The sequence below is a fragment of the Pteropus alecto genome, unplaced genomic scaffold (assembly GCF_000325575.1).
Source record: "Pteropus alecto unplaced genomic scaffold, ASM32557v1 scaffold68, whole genome shotgun sequence".
Taxonomy (NCBI): Eukaryota; Metazoa; Chordata; class Mammalia; order Chiroptera; family Pteropodidae; genus Pteropus; species Pteropus alecto.
Genome location: NW_006441386.1, coordinates 8,877,879 through 8,892,398, shown reverse-complemented (window position 1 = coordinate 8,892,398; position 14,520 = coordinate 8,877,879). Strand labels below are relative to the sequence as shown.

General features: G+C 44.6%; 1 protein-coding gene across 3 annotated transcripts; it reads left to right on the top strand.

Moving 5' to 3' along the window:
• The first annotated feature begins 7,543 nt into the window (after positions 1–7,543).
• POP7 (POP7 homolog, ribonuclease P/MRP subunit) lies at positions 7,544–8,780 on the top strand. 3 transcript variants are annotated; one of them, XM_006918607.3, is made up of 2 exons: positions 7,544–7,769; positions 8,089–8,780. In XM_006918607.3, the coding sequence occupies exon 2, from the start codon at positions 8,098–8,100 to the stop codon at positions 8,518–8,520; it is 423 nt and encodes a 140-aa protein (XP_006918669.1). In that variant the 5' UTR covers positions 7,544–7,769; positions 8,089–8,097; the 3' UTR covers positions 8,521–8,780. The 3 variants fall into 3 exon arrangements, with proteins under 3 accessions (XP_006918669.1, XP_015450062.1, XP_015450063.1); XM_015594576.2 differs by lacking the exon at positions 7,544–7,769 and adding an exon at positions 7,775–7,908; XM_015594577.2 differs by lacking the exon at positions 7,544–7,769 and adding an exon at positions 7,824–7,842.
• The last annotated feature ends 5,740 nt before the right edge of the window (positions 8,781–14,520 follow it).

The window sequence follows — 14,520 nt, the reverse complement described above, 5'->3', positions numbered from 1 at the left end:
CCACGTGACGCGGACGCGGGTCCGCAGGGCCGCCCCTTTCGCCGCCGCTGCCGCTGCCGTCTCTCTCGGCGGCTCCGGCCGGCTGGGACCCTCCTGGCCTCTCGCCCTCCCCGCGTGCCCCGCCGGCGCGGCCCAGACACCCGCTGCCCCCGACACCCCACTGGCACGTGACCTGAGAGCCCGGCTAGTCACGTGACGCGGGGCCTGCTGCGGGAAGGGGGGTGAGGGTGTCCCCGGGGTACTCCGCAGCTACCCCCCAGCACGTGACGCGCGACCATCGTGACGGGGCAGCCGCTAGTGGCATCACCGGCCTCTCCTACTCAGTGGGCTTCCTTCAGGAAGCCCGCCTGTATTGAAAGAAACCATATACAATCTAGAAGTGTGTTCATCAGACGTCCTGGAATACATGCAATAAGTGAGGAACCTGATGATTTAGAAACAGTACGAAGCAGCTCTGGTGAGACCCGGGCTTTTATCTGGCTCCGCCACTGACTAGGAGTTGACTGACGCTTTCTCTTTCATAGTAAGGAGTTAATATTGTTCGCCCCATCCCTAGCCCCTACTCCATTCCTTTCCTGGAGTGCTGAAAGAAGTAAAATGGATGAATGTGAAAGGTTTTGAAAAGAGTAAAATTTACATGCAATTGTAAGACGTCGATTGACACTTCCTTTGTTTAAAAAAAAGGGGGGAGGAGGGTTCAGGAATGACTTTTCTAAATCCCTGAACCTTTTTGGATGAAAATGTTTGTGTTTTCACCATTTTCCTGGAAGTCATTCCAGAATGTGTACTCTACTACCTAGCTTCCTAAAACGACTGTTACCAAATACAAAATAACCCTCAAAACAGGGAAAGGTAAGTTCAAACTTAGAACTTGAATCCCCTTTGTTGTGCCCTCACAGCACCGACCGTAGGAGCTACCAGCAAGGCCTTTTGTTCCCGCACGGAGTATCCCCCGGGGCTTCTATACACTTGTAGTTTTAGTGTCTGCTTTTTTCAATTCCGTTGACTTTCTTGAAGTCAGGGTTCCTATCTCAGTGTTGTAGGTCAAGCTGCTTGCTCACAGACTGGAAAATGCAATTGTTTAAAGCAAGGGCTCCTGTACTCGTTCCATCCATTACCAACTGTAGCCTTGGACAAATTAATCAATCTCTCTCTTTTCTAGATTGTATAGTAAAGCATTTAACACAGTGCTTGGCACAGGGCAAGCACTCTACGAATGTTAGCTCATAGGGGCCTTTAGTACCACAGAGTCCACAATATTCAGATTAACACAGTATGAAAATACATCTATAGAAGCCAATCAGGTCAGAAGTCTCCTAGAATAAAGTTCAAAAGCTTATTATAACAGCTGTTTTTTCTTAAAAGCTTTTGTTGTTGCTTTTTTTTTTTTTTTTAACTTTACTAGATTCTGTTCTGGGTGGTTGATGTTACCAGCAGCCTAACCTCTAAACGAGTGAGGTCGTAGTATATTTTAATGATTAATTAGCAAATGTGAGAGTGTAAATTGTGGAAAAATGATACAGGGGCAATGAGGGAGGACCTCTGTGGAGAAGAAGTTGGGGACAGTGGTGGCTTGTGCTGAGCTGGAAGGGCAGGATTTGGATAGATTTAGGAAAAATGGGCATTCCTTTGAGAATAGCAACAATCCAGGCCGGTGAAAGAAGAGAAGTAAAGTGATACTCCAGTTGAGGACCTTGAATGAAAATGTATTTAATCCAACAGTAGCACCCACTAGATGTCGTGAGTCAAGGAGAGCAAGGCTGGACTCCAGGATAGAAAATTGGAGTGATTGTTCATGGTTCTCTGTGTACCAGTTTGTGACCCTGAGCAAGTAATGTCCCTAACTGTAAAGTGGAACCCTTGCTGCTGATGACACTGGAAATTAATCATATAAACACCCTCTTTGAGAAAGGAAACTATGATATCAGACTGAATCTCCCGTACAGGATTAAAGAAAAAAGTTCCAAACGAATCATTTGGACTTAAAATATTTTTGTTTATTCAGGTGCTATGCTGTAAAATATCTTAGTCTGTGTTGTTTTAAATGTGCAAGCTTTTGAACTAAGAGATTTGGTTAGATGATTAATCTAGATGAAAGGGAGGTCTCAAGACTTAAGCAGCCAAGCTCTGCCTTTTTTCTTAATGGCAAATTCCTCTGTGGTGTTTGCCTTCAGTGAAATACAAAAAGATAAGGACGATCTTAGTGTCAAATCAGTTTATTAGCCTGGCTTCACCAATCTAAGTTGTGAACCTTTATATTTATCTGGATGTTGAAGTTTGGAAAATCTTTTAGACATCACGAAAAGACACACATGGAGTGAAAGTTCATAAATTGCTTATTGCTAGTTATTGAACAGAAATGGCCTTAAAATTAATTTATTGCATTCTAAATTAGTTTCGGCCATGTGTTAAGTTCATTGTAACTGCTCATCAAGTCACCAGTGACTGCCACATTGCTTAATCCCCTGGCCCATTATCTTACATGGCCTCTCAGTAGCATATGACAGCCGGTCACTTTTTTTTTCCAGGAAATGCTTTCTTCAGCTGACTTCCATACTCCCTTGGTTTTCCTTCTACCTTACTAGCTGCTCCTACATCCTTGGATGATTCCTTCTTTTCTCTCTTATCTTCTAGGGCAGTGGTCCCCAACCTTTTTGGCACCAGGGACCGGTGCTCCTATGAAAATCTAATGCCTGATGACCTGAGGTGGAGCTAAGGCATTGATGCTAGTTGGGGAGTAGCAGCAAAAACAGAATAAGCTTCCCTCACTGGCCATTCACCTCCTGCTATGTGGCCCAGATCCTAACAGGCCACAGACTGATACTGGTCCACAGCCCGGAGTTTGGAGACCTCTGTTCTAGGGCATAGTCCTTCTAGACCTCTCCATTGTAACAGGAGGGACTACACACTGCTAGACACTCCTGTCTCAGCCATTGTTTCTTTTGGAAAACCTTGGATCTCCCAATGTCATATTGGCTGTTCCTCCTTGAGAGTCCACCAAATCTTGTACATTCTCCCCACTGGTCACACTATCCTGCTCATCTTGTTTGCCTTCCACACTAAACTGTCAGCTGCTTAGTACAGTATTCTATGATGTCACCAGCATTCCAACCATCTAACGGCTCCTTATTCCCACCTTCATTGCTGAGTAGTATTCCATGGATAAACCAATTCGTTTAAGCATTCACCAGCTAAAAGACACCTAGATTGTTTACAGTTTGGGCTATTATAAATAAAACTGCTATGGACATGTAGGTACAAGTTTTAAATGCCAAGAATGTTCTTGTTGGGTCATATGGTGAATATATGTTTAGTTTTAGAAGAAAACTGCCAAACTTTTCCAGAGTGGCTGTACCATTTAATAGTTCCACAAACAATATATGAGGGATCCAGTTTCTCTGCATTCTTTTCAGCACTTGGTATTATCAAGATTTTTAATTTTGGATATTCTAATAGATGTGTAGTGGTCATCATGGTTTTAATTTGCATTTTTAATGGCTAATGATATTGAGCATCTTAGGTGCATATTTGCCACCCTTATACCCTATTTGCCAAATTATTCAAGACTTTTGCCTATTTTCTAACTGGGTGGTTTTCTAATTCTTGAGTTTAGAGAGTTCTTTATATTCTGGATACAAGTCCTTTGTCACATATATGATTTGCAAATATTTTCTCCCAGTCTGTGGCTTCCCTTTTCATCCTATTAATGTGGTCTTTCACAGAGTAAAGTTTTTTCTGTTTTTTTCTTTAATGGATTGTGCTTTTGGAGTTGTATCTAAGAACTTTTTTTCTTTAATGGTTTGTGCTTTTTTTCTTTAATGGATTGTGCTTTTGGAGTTGTATCTAAGAACTCTTTACCAGACCCTCTGCATGAAGATGTTTTCCTATGTTTTCTTCCAAAAAGTTTATAGTTTTACATTTATATTCAGATCTACTGTCCATTTTGTGTCCATTTCAGTTCTTTGCCTATTTGTCTACTTGCTTTAACACCACTTGCTGAAAAGAGTTATTCTTTCCTCATTCAGCTGTTTTTTCACTGGTGTCAAAAATTAGCTAGGTGTACTTGTGTTAATCTATTTCTGAGTTCTCCATTCCATTTTATTGATTTTTGTGTCTATCCCTTGGCAGTTACCACACTGTTTTGATATTGTGTTTATATAGTTAAGTCTTAAAATCAGGTAGTATGATTCCAACTTTTTCTTTTTCAAAATTGCTTTAACTTATCTTGCCTTTCCAGGTAAATTTAACATTAAACTTGTTTATATCTGCAAAAAATTCTTGCTAGGATTTTCATAGGAATTGCATTAAAACTAGAGATCCATTTGGGGAGAATTGATATCTTTACTATATTGAATCTTCCAAAACATGGACTTGGTATATCTCTGTATTTACTTAGATCTTCTTTGGTTTCTTTCATTGGCATTTTGTAGTTTTCAGCATATAGATTTTGTAAAATTTTTGTTAGACTTACATGTAAATATTTCTCCCACCTCCCCCATCTCTGGAGTGATTGTAAATGATATTTAGATTTCAGTTTCCAATTGTTTATTGCCAATATATAGAAATATAATCTGTATCTTTTTCTTGCTTAATGCACTGACTGGGATTTTCAACAATAAGAGTGCTGAGAGAAGGCATTCTTGTCTTGTCCCTGATTTAAAAAGAAAGGTGGCTAGTCTTTTACTATTAAGTATAATGGTAGCTGTAGGTTTTTTGTAGGTGCTCTTTATCGACTGAAGCAGTTGAAGATGTTCCTTCTATTTTTTTGCTTAGGTTTTTTTTTTATCATAAATGAGTACTAAATTGTTAAATAGTTTTTCTGCATCAATTGATATGATTATGTGAATTTTCTTCTTTAGACTGTTAATATGGTAGATAACATTGATGGGCTTTCTTATACTGAACCATCTTTGAAGTCAGCTCTACTTAGTCATGGTTTATAATTCTTTTTATATACAGTCATCCCCCTTTTCTGCAAGAGATATATTCCAAGATTCCCAGTGATACCTGAAACCACGAATAGTACTGAACCCTGTACCTACTTTGTTTTTCCTATACATACATACATTTTCACTTAAAGGAAGCACTTTTTGATTTCTCTTTGGCATATCTGAATTGCCAGTATCACTGTTCTTACACATTGGGGCCATTAAGTAAAACGAGGGTGGGTTGAACACATGTACTGCAATACCTTGACAGTTGATCTGGTAACCAAGACAGCTACCACATGACTAAGAGGTGGATAGTGTATACAGTGTGGATATACCGGACAGAAGTATGATTCACATCCCTCAAAGAATGAAGCAGGAAGGTGAGATTTCACACTATTCAGGATGGCACACAATTTAAAATTTTATTTATTTCTGTAATATTCTGTGTAATATTTTCAGGCTGCTGTTGACCACAGGTAACTGAAACTGAGAAGCAAAACTATGGACTACTGTACTACTAGAATCGATTTGCTAACATTTTTGTGAGGATTTTTGCATCTTTGTTCATGACAGAACATTTGTCTTTTGTCTGGTTTTGACCTCAGGAAATTTGGGAAATATTCCTTCCTACTGTTTTCTGGAAGAGATTGTGTAGGATTTGTGTTATTTCTCTTTTTGGTAAAATTCACTGGTGAAACCATCTAGGCCTAGATATTTCTTTCTAAATGTTTTTTTTTAAGCTATTAATTTCTTTAATATTTACAGGACTATTCAGATTATCAGTTTAATCTCAATTGAGCTTGGTTGTTTGGTTTTCTGGGAATTGGTCCATTTCATCTGTCAAATTTATGTATGTAGACTTGTCTTATTCTCTTAGTACCTTTTAGCATATGGGCTCTTTAGATCTATCCCCACTTTCAGTTCCGATAATCATAATTTGAGTCTTCTTTCTCGTGTTCTCTTTTTTGCTAGTCTTGCTAAATAAATTTTATATTTTCAAAGAACCAACTTTTGGTTTGAGTTTATTGTTTTTCCATGTTCAATTTCATTGAGTTTTGCTCTTTATTTCCTCCCATCTTCTTGCTTTGTCTTTATTTGGCTCTTTTTCTAATTCCTTGAGGTGGAAGCTTAGGCTATGCTTCCCTTCTTTTAAAAATACTATTGTTTCCAGAATATACCTTGGTTCCCTGAAAAACTGTTTATTCATTAAAACTCAGCTCAGATGACACTTTTGAGGCAGAACAGGATTGTAGCCAGCCTTTTTCCTACCCTCCATCCCCCCACCTCCCTCATAAGCCCCCACACTTGCAGCTAATGAAAGAATTTGAAGCTAAAAGAACTACAGTTCTTTGGGCCCAGCAAGGAGATTTTCATGCTAAATCCAAAAATCTCTTTCTATTTGTAATCAGTTTAACTATGCCCAGGAGGTAGACCCATGAATCTTTACTAATTACACACTCAGCCCTGACTTTCATTTTGCCTCTATGTCCTCTGTGTTGCAGACTAAATAAGCCCTTTAAAATAATCATAATAATCATCAGTCATTAAAGACTGCAAGTTGTAAAAAAAAAAAAAAAGGGTGCTGGAAGAAGTTCTCAAAAACCTGACCTCTTTCCAACCTCCAGTCAAATGAGGTTAGACTCTACCCTAGGCAACTAAAGAGGGGCCTGGGGGCTATAAAAATGCCAACTCACATGTGTAGGCCTCCAGTTTACAAGGTTATATTGGGCTTCACAGTTCATGGCAAGACAGGAATTATCCCCATTTGAGTGATGAGAAGAACTCAGAGGGTAGTTCAGAGAGTAGCTTGAGGTCCCCAGTGCAGGTCTAACTCATTTCTGAAGGGAACGCTCCAGGAGCTACCCAAATCTGGGCAGAGAATCTCCTCCCCTAGTAGAGGACACCTCCTCATTGGCCTTCGGAAGCCACGAAGGCCGGCGTCACCGCGCGCTGCCTAGTCCTGCCCGCTAGGGGGCGCATGTCCCCTTTCCCCGGTCGCAGACAGCCGCCAAACTGGTGATGGGTGATAGCTGAGAGTTGGTGGGTGGGTCAGTGTGCCCTTAGGGAGTCGTAAAACTTGGGCCTCAGAGCTTGGGTCCCCAAAGATTGGCATGGAGTCAGCCCAGTAAGAGGCAGGGGAGAGGCACGGGTCCCTGTGAATTGCAAGAGAGTCCTGGGACGCTGTCATCCGTTAAGGGCCAGACCTCGCCAGTCAATGCCCCACTCCGTTTAGGGCCATAGGGACCTTGGGAGAGAGGTCAGCTCAGCCAACTCTGCCACGCCACTTCTGATCAGAAGAACTGCGATGGACGCGAGAGTCCAGACTAGCTTTCAGGCTCCTTCGCGATCACGTCCTCCTGAACTCGCCGCCCTCCCTTATCTTTGCAAGACCCTCGCCCAAATCCTCCACACACCTGGAATAGCCGCTTGTCCTCCTCGCCCCACCTCCACTCCCGCCCCAGGACACCTCCGCCCAGGAACTTGGACTGGCCTAGGGAAGCAAACCCTCCTCCTTCTAAGTCTCCCGTTTCGACGTGGAGCCCGCCCCCTGCCTCCGCGCCCCGCCTCGGAGGCGTACACGTGGTAGGTCCCGAAGCCTCGCGTTACTCAAACACCTCGCGAGGTTGCGCGAGCGCTCTGGAAGGGGAAGGGAGAACGGATGCCGGGAAGGGGATTCGTGGGTCGCGCGAGCCTGACCGCGAGGGAACCGTGAGCGTGCGCACTCTGCAGCCCTTTCGGGAGATCCGCGCCGCCTGCGGTTTGGCTTTTTTTTTGCGCGCCCCTTCTCGTCCCTTCCTGGGGCCTGAGGGTCGCGGGCTGCGCCTTCTATTCCGGCCGGTCAGTGCAACGCTTGAGTGGCTTGGCAGGGAGCGGGCCGCGTGCGCTTGGAGACCACTGTGGATCCGAGAGAGTAGGCGCGCAAGAGCCAGAGAAGGGGGTGGTGGAGAGGCCTGAGGTTGGGAGCGATGTGATGAAGGTATAAGCACCAAGAACTAGTCGTGGGAGAGATACGGGAGCTTGTGGGGACTGAGGCTGGAGAGCAAGAGGGGCATCAGTTGCGCCCCTCACGGCTGCACTCTCTGGGCAGGAAATGGGGTAGGAAAGGAAGAGAAGTCTCTTGTCACCCCTCGCTGATCTCGTCCTTTTCCCATACCAGGCACGCAACATGGCAGAAAACCGAGAGCCCCGCGGGGCTGTTGAGTCTGAGCTGGATCCGGTGGAGTACACACTTCGGAAGCGCCTGCCCCACCGACTGCCCCGGAGGCCCAATGACATTTATGTCAACATGAAAACTGACTTTAAAGCCCAGCTAGCCCGCTGCCAGAAGCTGCTGGACGGAGGGGCACGGGGTCAGAATCTATGCACTGAGATCTACATTCATGGCTTGGGCCTGGCCATCAACCGCGCCATCAACATTGCTCTACAGCTGCAGGCTGGCAGCTTCGGGTCCTTGCAGGTGGCTGCCAATACCTCCACAGTGGAGCTTATCGATGAGCTGGAACCAGAGACTGATACACGAGAGCCTCTGACCCGCACCCGCAACAACTCTGCCATCCACATCCGAGTCTTTAGGGTCACACCCAAGTAATTGAAATGAAGCTGGCTTGCCCTGTCCACCCCATACACACACAGTTAGGCTCAGATGTGACTCTCCTTGTGCTGAGTACTGCCATGGACTTCTTACCAGAGTTTGTAAGATAAAAAACCTGTACCCTCATAGCCCATAGGACTATTTGTCTAGAGAGGGGAAGTATGTCTCTTGTTGGGCCAAGCAGCGGGTCTTCCTGAATCTTTGGTCTGTAGCCATTGTCCTAGACAATAAAAAGTATGAAGTTGTGTTAGTGTCCAGCCACCCCACTGCCACTGCCTCTCCCCTGTGTAAAGTCTGTGTGTACCTACCTGGAAAGGAGAGTAGAAAACTTGATTTAGTTGCAGGAGGGGAATTTAGTTGCAGGAGGGGAATTCAAGTGTTTCTTGTCTTCAGATTGTACTATGGACAGTGTAACATAAACTAGCACAGTGCAGAAGCCTGATAACCCAATGTTTAATTTAAAATTGCTTGTCCTCTCAGAGGCAAGCGGGATGGATAAGGTATATACACTTGTCTGCTGAATGCAGCTGGGATAGTTGTATACTGGGAAGCATCAGGTTCTGGTGGCAGTTCCTGAGCACAGGAAAGGTGAGGGTTTAAGGATGAGGGAAGCAGAGACTGGGGCTTCCTTTGTAACACTGTGGTAGGGACTGACACACAGGCACATAGCTTCATTTGCTTCCTGGTCCTGCGGGGCCTAAATTATTCCAAGCAGATAGGTTCCAGAGCCCTTTAGACCCTTCTGGTTGGGCCTCTCTAGTGGGAAAGGAAAGCCTCCCCCAGAATTACTGGGCACACAAATAATAAATACTTTTTGGGTATTTGTAGGAGGATCTGTTATCTCATGTTTATCAAAGTGGGCAGTGACCCATTTGTGGATCCTAAAATCAATTTACTCAATCATAGCCTTTTAAAAAGCAAGCTAAAAAGAAGTACAACTTAAATGGTAATGCTGATGGTTTTTCAGTTATCAATGCATATATATACATGTGTACTAGTTATGATGTAAATTTTGTTTTTTACTGTGGTTGAGGTCAAGTTTGAAAGCCTCTGATTTAAAGGTTTGTAACAATTTTGCTCTAGTTTGCTTGAAGGCAGTTTGGGTTCTGAAAATCAGGCTTCTTTATCAAAATCCCTTCTGGCTTGAGTATTCTGTTGATGAGGGACTTTGGTGCTGGGTGAATGACTGCCAGCAACTCAAGAAAGTGGACTTACAGAAGAACTAATGCTTCATTCAAACAACTAAACATGCTGAGTACCTGCTGTGAGCCAAGGCCTAGGTTGGGCCCTGGGGATACAAAGATGAGTATAAAATAGCCCCTACCATTTAATTGGGATGGTGGCTACACAGTTTTTGTGAATGAGAAAGAAGTAAGAGTAGCCATGATATGCAAATATGGAGAAGGAAATGGCTAACTTCCTGGTGGGGTCCAAGATGGTTTCACCTTTGACCTGGGTTTTGGAGGATTAACAGGAGTGTGCCAGGCAAAAAAGAGGGGAGGGGGCCTATCTGGCAGAGGGATTGGCATATGCAAAGGGTATTCATGAATAGGCAGGGTATGTTTGGGGGCTGGAGGGTCACTCAGGGTGGATAGAAAGCAGGAGGCTGGGGAGAGAAGAAGGGAGACATTCCCATTATACTCTCCTATGCTCATTCCCCTATCTGCCTTGAATGCAAGATTCTCTTTCTCGGGAGCCCCCCAGTAGCAGAATGGGAGCTGGGTGGAATTATGCGTCACCCTGCACGTATGTATTCTTGTCTCTGCTCCTGGCCTGGGCCCAGCTGAGGTGGTGGCAGGCATCCCTTTTGTGTTTGGTTGGTTTTGGCAGCTACATCTTGCAGCCTAGTAGTTGTTTCCACTCCATGTTCTCTCACTTCTTGCTAGTGTGGCTTCACTCAGTGGCAGGTTTACATAAACAGCCCCTAGACATTGCCACTGAAGGAAGAGAGGGTGTGGGGCTCACCCTTAAGTGTGTCTGGGCAGGTAGGAGGTGACAGGAAGCCTCCTGCATCTACTGGAGTTTGAGCTATGGGCAGGGCAGGGAACTCCATCCTTTCTGTAGGGAGCCCAAAAGGGAGGCCAACTGGCCACTGTCCACTCCCCTGTCTCCCTCCTTCTACTAGCTCTCTGAAGTGTCTTCCATCAAAACTTGGGAAATGGGAAGGGAAAAAAAAAAACTAAACCTTGGGAAATGGGTGTGGCAGAAGGTGTGTCCAAGTGTAGTTCTCCCTTCTTTTTACTCAGCCGCAGAGCTTACAGTGAGTGCATAATGACCTACTTCGTAAACATCCTCAGAGGCCAGAATTCTAATGCTTATTTTGGAGGTAGGCAGTTGTAGACATTTGCTCATCATCCATAGCATCCATTAGTTATAGAGATTTGTGTTGGGGGCCAGGCCTGCCCAAAGAGGTATATATAAACTGTTGGTCCTGTAAAGTCTAATTAAGAAGCAAGACAAATAGGCTTAAAAAGGCAAATAATTTGAATAGTGCTTGGAATTGTCCTGACATTAGTAAAGGCTCAATAAATAGGGCTACAATTGTTACTATGAGTCATTTTGCTAAGGAAGGGTTTGGGGCCTCCTAATGAGGTTGGGGAGAGAGCAGGGGAGGAAGGTGATTTGTTTGTGTTTGATTCACAAGGCTGAGTTATTCTGTCAGGCTTTTTTAAATTGTGGCTTAACTGGCAGAAAAGAAGATAGGCCCTCAGGACACATAAACTGGTTTAGATAGGCTGATAATCCTCCTAGGAAGGTCCCCACATTATGTCCCAGGTGAGTTCTTGGTACTTAGTCAGGAGTTGGAGGAAAAATGGTATGTTTCACACACCCTTGACCCTCTAGAGAAGGTGAACTAGATGTCCAACTGCACAGAGATTTGGATTGAGGTAAAGGTTATCCCGCCAAGAAATAAGTTTGTGAAAATGGCCATTTAAGACTTCATCTTCCTAATGTCATTATGGGTGCTTTTTAATTTATGCTTTTTGGTTTAGTCATATTTTCTATTTTTTTAATGATCACGCATTGTTTTTGTAATAAGAAAAAGTTAATTTTTTACAAAGCCTTTTTGTTGTTGTTGTTCTGTTCTCTAGGTGGGGGTGATCAGGGGAGTTAGTTATCAAACTAATGAGGTAATCTCAAGGAAAAGTGATTTCATTGCCCAATCCAATAACGAATAAATATTTAAAGAATGGATGGTTTGATGGATGCATGGATGGATGCATGGATGGATGTACAGGAGGACAGCTTGCTCTCTACTCTACAACAAGCTTCTACTCCCTTGAGAAATGTCTTGTCACTGGAAATATCCACACAAAGAGTAAACCTTCATCTTCATGAGACCTCCTAGGTCTCTTCCAACTCAGAGTCTATAATCTTGTTTACTGCAAGAAAAATATACTTTCCAAAAACGACTAAAATTATTTGCTGGTTCATGAAATAAGACATGAACAGAAGGGCTCACTTATGTACAGATTGAGGGGGTGCCTATGGGGTCAAACAATAGGGTCTGGTAATTCTGGTAATTCGCCTAGTCCCAGTGAACATGAATGCTCAAGTTGGGAAAATATTTGCTAAATTTGGATGTTTAAGTGTATAAACTTCCCTTGAGTAGATCTTGGTTCATATTCCTCCAAGTAGGAAGAGCACATAGGACAGCTCAGTGGAGTTCATGCAAAATCCATTTAAAAAGTCTCCGAGCCCTTGTTAACAAAATGAAACTTCTGTATTCACAACTGTATACCTGCAAAGGCCTTATGTGGGAGAAAAACATTACTCCCATTGATATTGCCAGTACTGTTTTGTTTAAGTTAGGACTTTCTAATTTTGTTTTTGTTTGGACAGGAAAGTTACTCTAGCCAATTTAGCAATTCCATGGGAAGGGGCTTAGAAATATTCAGCAGTCCTTGTGAGCTAGAGAGCCTAGGATGCAGGCTGACACTTTTCACAGAAACCTACGGGGAGGGGGCGGTGGGGGGGTGGTTCTGGAGCTCGAGGTGGAAGTATTCATGCTCTGGGAGCCCTGCTTCAAGGACTCAAGCATTTGGGGGATTCAAGAGACAAGTAATTGAGGAAGCTGGCCCCATAATTCTTGTTTAGGATAGGCCCAAAGACCTCATTCAATCAAGGTCTTTGGGCTTCTCATGTTGATGGGGCAAGAAATCTCTGGTTTTGAATAAACTATGTTTGAGACTTGTCTTGATATTTGTGTCTGAACGCTCCTCCAACTCCTGTAATGATGCCATTTCACTTGGTTACATTCGGGGACAAGTTTCTCCAAAGTGCAGTCAATGTATACACCCAGAGTACCTCTGTTCACACCCCACTTATTCTCATGACTTTTTTCAGTGAGCTGCTTGATGAGGCAGCTACAACACCAGAGATAAGATGCCATGAAACTGCCCAGCTCCCCAGAGGGAACAGTGGAAGATACTGGGAGAAGGCTAAAATATGCCAGGGGTTTGGTCTCCAGGCCTCCAAAGTAAGGACAAATAGCAGGGATAATAAACCAGGGAATGTAGGAATAACAGCATTTATTGATCACCCTATGCGAGGTCTTACATAAGTCTACAACAGTCCTGGGAAGCGATTACTATCATTGTCACCATTCCCCTTCTACAGAAAGAAGTCTCAGAGATAGAGTCACTTGCCCAAGGTGGGTGCTATTAAGAGGCAGAGTTCAGGCCACCAATCTGGACCCCCTTGTTTACCAGACAACCCCTTGAGGCTGCTGCTCCACAGAGCTGCTTGCTGAGAACAGAAACTTGGATCTGGTTCTCCTGGCTATTTCGTGGCCAAAAAAAAAACAGCCCCTTGCCTCGATTTCTCCAAACTGACCTTCACACAGGACTTTCTTTTGTTCTCCAGCAGGACTTCCTTCTCCAGTGTTCTTGCTCCCTTCCATTCCCCCCAGGAATTCCTTCTCCAGTGTTCTTGCTCCCTTCTCCATTCCCCAAGGGCCAGGAAGTGCTCCCCCACCCCATCCTCCGAGGTCCCAGGCCACCTCACTTCCCAGCACAGAAGGTCTTCTGGGCCACTGGCTGAATTCCCGAGTCTGGCAAGAAGCTCTGCTTGGAAAGGAGGGAGAAGAGGCCCAGAGGCCCCCCTCATCCCCAACTGGACTTCAGGCAGCTGGGGCTTCGTGCTGCCTGGGGTCTGAGACAGCTCAGGGGGGCTGTAAATTTGCTTCTCCTTGGATTTTCAATCTGCATTGGCTGCCAGGAAGACTCCATGGAACAGAGCCTGCCTCCACCCCCGCCATCCTCTGGTCACAACTGTCCCTTTTCAGATCCTGCCTCAGTGGCTGCCTGCTCAGGAATTACAGGGAGGCCTCAAAAGCCCCCAAGATCCCAGAGCTAGGTTGTTCAGGCATGGCTCCAGCAAGCACCACTCTGAGGATGAATGGCTTACTTCTCCCCTCTAGGTCAATCTCTGACTGAGGTGTCTGGAGTGGAGGGACCACATAATGCAAGCCACATACAAGTGATGACCCTGAACAGGAAACATGCTGGGTGCCTGGTGGGTACCAGGATGAACAAGACCTGTCATACACTGTTCTTCACACAGGACACCTGTGCTGCATGACTCCAGAGGGTACTATTCCCATCAGAATCTATATGAATGGCACCCCCTGGAGTTGTGCAGTGCTCAACCTTGACAGTTGTGCATGATGACTCTGCCAGTGAGAGGCCTAAGATGTGTAAAGATGGTAGTGCAGAGGAAGGAGACAATTTCCTGCTGGGGGATCAGGGAAGGTTTCATAGAGGAGGTAATGCCTGGATTTGGGCTTTGAAGAACATTGGAGAGAGTGTGGGAGGCTGATCCAGGTGGAAGGCACAGAGTGAGCAAAGGGCAGGAAGCTGCAAACCATCTAACTGAGCTCATGTGATGGAGGGAGTGGGGATGAGCAAAGTGAGAGAATAGCCTGGAGAGGTAGGTGGATGGCAGAACACAGAGGGTCTTAGTTCTGAGACAAGAGGGAGCTATTGCAGGCTTCTG